Source organism: Octodon degus, unplaced genomic scaffold (assembly GCF_000260255.1).
Source record: "Octodon degus isolate 3935 unplaced genomic scaffold, OctDeg1.0 scaffold00014, whole genome shotgun sequence".
NCBI classification, from domain to species: domain Eukaryota; kingdom Metazoa; phylum Chordata; class Mammalia; order Rodentia; family Octodontidae; genus Octodon; species Octodon degus.
Window position 1 is genome coordinate 5,206,450 of NW_004524590.1, and position 7,661 is coordinate 5,214,110.

Below are 7,661 nucleotides of genomic sequence, written 5' to 3' on the forward strand. Positions count from 1 at the left end.
CAGAAAATCTCAAGGAAAGAACGTGTATTAGAAATTTCAGAATTAAGAAATACAATAACCAACCCAATCCTTATGTCACAAGCTCTGAAACAGGAAGAAATGAGATGAGGCTAGTAAGTTCCTCCCTATGAGCCTCCTCATCTGGGGGAGTGTGAGTCAGAGGCCAGAGCAGAGTTAACCACAAGGTGGAAAGCACTGATCAGCTGCCAAGGCTGGCTAATGATGATGTGGTAATTGTTTTGCAAATCAAACTTAGTTTGTAAAGAGAGTCACCCACTACTAGCCACACCTGTAGATCATTCTGCTGAGATTTCCAGCATCTTGGAAGATTCATATCATTTTCTCCTGATATTTTTTCATCCAAAGTCATGAGGGGCAAAAGTTAGGCGTATTCGACAGCAGAATCACCAGACCTCCTCATACCACCCACAGATAAGTTCTCAGCGAGGCCTTCTGGAAGCGTCACAGCCCTCACTTTTGCTATCAAAGGGGACCAGGAACAGAAGCTCTGCCACCACCTCATCCGGAAAAGGAAGTCTAACCGAAAGTGCGAGTAATGGGCTGCTTTCCCACACTCAGCATGTAGCAGGGTTGAAAGTGTGGTGTGCTCGAGAATCTAAGGGCTTCTTTCAAATCAAGCAGGGGGCCACCTGGAGGTGACCAAAGTGCCGCCAATGTCATGGCCTCCTGAGCCCCTTAGACAGCAGCTAGGGACAGCAATTGAGGCGTCCTATCTATTCTAAAATGTGACGCCTGCAAATCTGTATTAACTCTTCACTGGATCTCTTGTGGGTGGATGGAAAGGAACAAGTCTGGTATTTCTCTTTTTTCCTGAAGTTCTTTTTTTTTAAATTTTTTCTAAGCTGAGTTCAGAAGATTTAAGCCTTTTCCTAGAACTGAAACTACTTTAGATTTTTATTTAAATGTATTTATCCTGCAACAATTTACAAGCGTATGTTTATACTTATTTTTTACCTCAATATAATAATTCCAAGAATAACCTAGCTATTATGTCTTAGGAAATTAGAGGAAGGCTATTTTAAAGTTACAGAACATCTACTTCTCAGCAGCTTTCTTGACCCCTATTTTCAAGCTACTATTCAATGCTTCCCCAAAGTGGATACTATCGTGTGCTGGTCTACAGCGTTGGCCCCAGGAGACAGTAGAGGAAAAGAGCAAAGTAAGTGGTCACTACTATTGCAAGCCTATATTTGAAAATACCCAGAGATATAAGTGATAGTAGAAAATAAATTAAAAAGTTGACATGTTGGGGTAAAGAGGTGCTTGAGTTAAGAAAAGGAAATCAAAACAAAGACACCAGCCTTGTTCTTCCTGAAAGGTCACCGAAGCGAGCCAGGCCTGAAGGGCTGGCGTTTCTCTGCCCTGGATTCCCTGGTGCAAACGGACTTGAGAATTGGGAGATATCAGGGATGACTGTTAAAGGCCTACATCACAAAACTCAAGTTCGAAGTGAGATGGCGAGACAGAGAGAGTGAAAACCTACGAGTGAATCTGAGGAACCCGAACACAAAGCTGAATATGCCCATGCGCACACGCCTGTCTTTTCCTTGTGTAGAAAAGTAAAGTCCGTGTCTTGAGTGGTCATTTTCACGACAGTGCGCGTGTCAGAGAGAAAGGGTTCACCGTAGCTGCCGGGTCTCCTGAGCCGAGTCAAGGGGATCAATGCCGTGGTGGATGCAAACGACAAGCGATTAAGAGAAAGAACAAGAAGAATTAAGGTACCAGAGAGAGAGGAGAAAAAGTTCACAACTACAAAATGACTCTTGGGTGACCCTGCAGTTTCTCAGATGAAATATTCCCTTTTGCAGTCGCTCACTGTGTTTTGCAAGTCAATCTCGTTCCGGAAGGAGCTGTCCAAGTTCTCAGGATAGTCCTTCTCCTTCACCTGGTTGGTGCGGTGGGCCTGCTTGTGCTGGTACAGGAAGCGGATCATGACGCCGACTGTGCAGAAGGTCACGAAGATCACTACCGCTATCACTCCTGCAGGAAGCAGACGGGGGAGAGAACACCCGTCACAGTCATTGCGGAGGAGAGAAGGTGGAGGGTAGACCAGAAGCCCGTTAGAAAACGAGACAAACACAGCGTTGCCACCCGTCTAAAAGCGAAATCTGCGAAAATGCCTTCCATGCTCAGTTATTACATGATTTAAAACTTCTTCAGACCAGTAGCAGAACAAGGCAGGTTAAACCTTAGCAGGTTATATTGAATAGTCAAAAAACTTCACCTTACAAATATGCCACTGAATAGCAAAGGACTTCTGTTTATTTATTTATTTATTTATTTATTGTAGTTAGTACATGGTTTACAGGGTCTCACTATGTAGATCGGACGTGTAGTGATTCCCCTATTGTCAGCCTCCCAAGTGCTGGGATTATAGGTCTGGGCCACCACACCCAATCTCAAACCCATCTCAGCGAGTCCTGGTGGTCCCGCCAGCACAGCACACCAGGGACAGAACCCCGGCCGCTGCAATCTGCCTAAGCAGGTGCTTCAGTCCGCTGAGATATTTGGCTGGCCCCAGGGCTTCTGCTTCACTTGTTACATTTTGTTTGGGTGTTGAGAATTGAACCTGGGGCTTTGCACAAGTTGAAGAAGGGCTCCTCCACTGAGCTATGGCCCCAGCCCAGCATAAGTCCAGAGCGGAGTCTCAAAATCTTTAGCAACTGTGCTAAAATAATATTATTCATGTTTTAGTGTCGCCATGCAACTATTTATTTATTTATTTTTCTGTATTTTAGGGAAGGGTCTACAGGATGCTCAGGGTCTCACTACTAGATAAGACTCGTAGTGATTCTCCTGTTTACAGCCTCCCAAGAGCTGAGATTACAGGCGGACACCACCACGCTCAGTCTCAATAGGTATCTCAGTGTGCCCAGGGGCCCAGGCTGGCACGGTAGCCCCATATTTCTTTACTTATTTATTTATTTAGGTCCGCTCAGCCAACTCTGAGGGTGGAGCTGGGGAGCACGCAGTGCTGGCATCGAAACATGGTCTCCACTCCTGCCTATGCTTTCCTAAGCAGGGACTATTGACTGCTGAGCTCTCTTGCTGGCCCTCAACTGAGTCTTTTCACCTTTCTGGAATACGATACCTAAATGCCTCTCATCCCAGCGTGTACTCATGTATGTACGTTTATTTTAGGTTATCTATTGATTTCCTGAAAAGCATTCATTAACCATGAAATGCATCCCAACAGGTTAGCACATCTCACACTGTGCCACATTCTACTGGACTTGGGAGACTCAGCCCTGAGATCGCTGTGTCCTTGCAAAACCCAGACTGGCCTGAAATGACAGCTTCTGCCCGGTCTGTCACATCCACCTTTACCGCTATATAATTTTCCTGAATCTATTTTGTAAGTTTTCTTTGCTGACTCTAAAGATTCATCATTACTTTTGCCAAGAAATCTCTTGGGGAAAATAAAAAGCAGTATTCTCAAAAGCGTGCTAAAAATGTAGAAGGGAGAAGGTGTCCCTACATAAATGTAGATTTTTTTTTCACCATTAAAACATCTAAAAACTATTCTTGATAATCCAAGAACATTTCATTGGTAATGAATTATAGATTCTGCTATTTTGCTTTTCTATGTAGTACAGCATTGATAAAAAAGGTCTATTTTAGAAACTCATTCTTGCATGCTCGGCATTACGACTTACATAACCACGGATGATGGATATTTAAATACATTGATGGCATATCTTCCACTAAGTGGCTTGCAAGAGTTGTGAAAATGATTAAGATTGCTTCTATTTTTCTACATTCCTAAGCCTACTTAACACATCCTCAGACTATTTTAGAAAAAAAGGCAAAGTAAAACCACCTAAAGCAACAGTCCTCTGAGTTTGGATTTCAGTGAGTAGCTGCCCTGCACTCTGTCCTTGGCAGCTAAAGATGGGAAAGAGGGAAGTGTTTCCATCCTTTCGGCACAACTGTTAAGTCCTTCATGCCTCTAGGAATTTTCCAATAGTTAGGACAACTTTCTTATGCATAAGGCAACTCACAGAAGCATGCAAATAAATGGTGAAAAGCTAGCGGTCATGAAGGTCTTTTCTCCACTTGTCAAAGGAAAAATTCCTGGAAGAGAAACCAATACAAAATACTTTCTGGTATTTCCTGATGCCAAACAAAAATCAAGATCAACTGGTTTCCCTGAAGCAGAAATATAGCTGAGAGGCTTCAGCATTTTCCTTCTTTATTTTCTCATGCAGTGGTGCCCCAGGGATCCAGTGGCCATGTGTCCTGTCTCCTTCCCAACAGTCTCCCCTGTGTCTACTGCTGGGTGCTTGCTCATCCCATCCCAGCCAGGCTGTGAGTTCTACCAAGGCAATGTGCCAATCTTTCATCCTGTGTCCCTACATTTAGCACAGAGCCCGACCCAGAGCAGGACCCAATATGTACAAGGTAAATGCAGGGACAGTGCCAACTTTTAAAGCGAACTCCATCTGGTGTGCATCAGTTCACCCACACTTCCACAAGGCAGGGACGTGACAACTGCTAGGGTGATGGTTCTCAAATGGAAATGAACTAAGCCTTTCTCAGGCATCTTCCATTAAACTAGTTTTGGGAGTCTTTCTCTAGTGCACGACCCAGATGGAAAAATAAAGCTAATGTAGGCATCAAACAATCTAAAGGCAGAATGAAAAGGGATGAGGCCAGAAATGGAAAAATGAAAGAGCCAAGGAAGGAGGCAGGAGCTGGGCTGGCAACAGTATAGACGAGATCTTCATCTGCAGCCAAATGTGCTGCCGGATTTGCAACTGCAGTCCTGAGGGCTTCACCCTGCTCATTAGATCTAATCCAAATCACTTGATAGAGAAAGCCCGACAGGACTACGGCTTCACCCATCTGTCTGCCCTGATGTGGATCTTCTTTGTGTATAGCTTTATTGGTCTGCTTTGTTTACGCTTTAGGAGAAGTGACAACTGGATGAGATGGATGGGATGCAGTCTGCTTGTCTGTGAGTGAACGCTCCAGCTGTTGACTCTGTGCCCAGCTGTCTGGTGCATCAGAGGCAGGATTAATCCACAGATATGCTGGCATAGGGGAGGCCTTGGCTTCGATGCTGCAGCACACAGGACTAGTCCTGAAAGGCTCACCACCTGGCAGATAATGTGGGCTTCTGGATACTGGGTGACCATCACTAGAGAAGGCTTCGGATAACTTTCTCTCAAGTACAAGGTTCTATGTATCTTTTTTGCTTCTAACAACATAGCATAGCATACCTCCAATCACTGCAGAGTCGCTTCGAACTGCATTGGTGAGTGGTTCCCGCTCATCTGTCTTCCCAAAGGGATCTAAGAGAAGCAAAAGACACAAAATTTTAGTCTTCCCTCAAAGCACTGGAAGAGAGGATCTGATGTATCTGTTGGTTATACCACATACTCTTATCAAGTTGGAAACTGGTGCTTTGGGTGGAGCCCAAGCAGAAATTAAAATATCTCAAATAAGCTGCTCCCCACCTAGAGTTCCAAGATCCCCTTAGCTTATAGATACATTGTAGAAGGAAGAGTTGAACCAGATGCTGGTGGGTGCTGGGCCGTGTGCCCCTGGTCATCTCTGAGATCCTCCTGGGCTTTGTGGGTCACTTCTTCAGGACAATGGCTCCTTACCTTAGTCCCAGGGCACTTCATAAATGTTTTCTGTAATTACAGGATGGTTCTGAAGCCATTGTTATGGGAAAATGGTGTTGTAGAATCAACACACCCAGTACCAACTGGCCCTGAGAAAGTAATTGTGCCATGTGTCTATTAGGAGATGTTGTACAGTTACAAACCCTACTGTATGTGGTGTGCAAGTTAATGCAAAGTATCAAATTCAAAGGCACACAGCCTGAGTCAGAATCTTTGTCCTCCCACTTGGGTTGTCTAGAGACATTACACAAGATCTATTTTTAAATAACAAATTGCACATATATTAAAACTGGACAGTGATATGTATATATTATAAAATTCTAGCATCTGTTGCATATCACACATATAATAGCTATCATCATCATTGTTTATCATTTAGTAGTTGAGGAATGACAAAAAGTACTTTTGGGCAGAGAAGACAACATGCTTGAAAACATGAAGTGAGTTGTCAGTGTCCCATGGCTAGCGCATGCAGTCAGCCTGGGCCTGGGGCTGCCTCACTGTCCCATTCAGGCTCTTGCTAGCATACTTCACTCTAGCCAGGAAAACTTGGGCATGGAAAAGAGAGGTCAAAAAAGGAGAGGAAAAGGCAGAGTGGAAGGAGGTGGGGAACACAACAGCAGCCAGTGAAGAAAAGTGAAGGAAAAAAAGAGGAAGGGTGACAAGGAAGAAAAGGAGGTGAGGGAAGAGAGGAAGGAAGGGAGAAAAGAAGGGAGGGAACAGGAGCCAAGGCTGCAGGGAAAGGTGGAGCTCAAAGCACTTAGAATTGTTATGATTCCTGTGCCCTCACAAGCCTTCTATGCTCTTCCACCCTGTCCCAATTCTCCTTCCTGGAATTCCTCCTGCTCCTTTTCAAATATTCATATTTCAATTCTCTACCACTCTAGCTCACATTGGTTGCTTCTTCACTACTTTTTAACACTATGAGCCAATGTAGTCTTGATTTTAACCCAGATTTCTCTATTTCTACAATGTTTTGATGTTGTTAGATTAATACATATTAATTTTGGTTCTCTAGTGTTTACAAAAGCTACAAATAATACATTTCAGATCTGATAAGATAACTGCATCTGAAACAGGAGTGCACACACACACACATGCACGTGCACACACACATGCACACACACACACACACACACACACACACAAACAGTGCTTCTGTACATGCTCTGGTCACTCTCCAGAAATCGATCCTCAGCGTGGTGATCCATTTCTTTCAAGAATGTGCTTTATCTTTGTAATGTGTCTTTTCAAACTTTACCATGAGATTTCAGTTTTAACTCTCCTTACTCCCAAATAAATGCCTTAATTTAAATACTTAGACCCCACCTCTCCATAGCCATCTATCTAAATTCTATATGCACAAGCAGTTCACAAGAATGTCTCACGTTTGTCTTTCCCACTCATCTCAGTGGTTGCGCTGATTCAAATGCTGCTGATCATTAGTGATTTTCCGCAGCTTTTCCTATACCTATGTTTCATTTGTACACATCTTTAGAAAAATGTCTACTCAGAAACTTTGCCTTATTTTAAACAGGCTATTATTTTGTTGTGTGAGTTCCTTGTATATTATGAAACGTGATGTCTCATCACAGTATTTTGTAAGTATTTTGCCCCACTTCATAGATTGCCTTTTCATTGTGTTGATCATTTCCCTCTCTGGGAAGAAGCATTTTTGGTTTGATGCGGTCTCATTTACTTTTTATTGTGTTGCCTACATTTTCTTTTTTCATAATAGCCAAAAAGTTATTGTCAAGACTAAGGCAAAGGAATTTTCTTTGTATGGTTTCCTCCAGAAACTTTATAGTTCTCTAACTAAAATATAAGGTTGTACTTCATTTCAAGTAAACTTCTTTATTTGATAATAACAATAAGCAAATTTTAGTCTTTTGATTGTGGTTATCTTATTTCTCCAAAATAACTTATTTAAAAATTGTTCCTTGGGGCCAGGGAGATGACTCAGTAGAATAAGCGCCTCCCTGGCAAGCGCAAGGGCCTGAGTCCAATCCC

At 43.1% G+C, this 7,661-nt stretch overlaps 1 protein-coding gene across 1 annotated transcript in view; it reads right to left on the reverse strand.

Moving 5' to 3' along the window:
• Nucleotides 1-278: 278 nt before the first annotated feature.
• Nucleotides 279-7,661, reverse strand: part of Cntnap5 (contactin associated protein like 5) — a 930,940-nt gene continuing 923,557 nt past the window's right edge. The window contains exons 23-24 of the mRNA XM_004626336.2: nt 5,244-5,315; nt 279-2,001 (exon numbers count right to left, since the gene is read on the reverse strand). Coding sequence (XP_004626393.1) covers nt 1,805-2,001; nt 5,244-5,315 — 269 coding nt within the window. The 3' untranslated portion in view covers nt 279-1,804. The remainder of the gene's footprint in view (nt 2,002-5,243; nt 5,316-7,661) is intronic.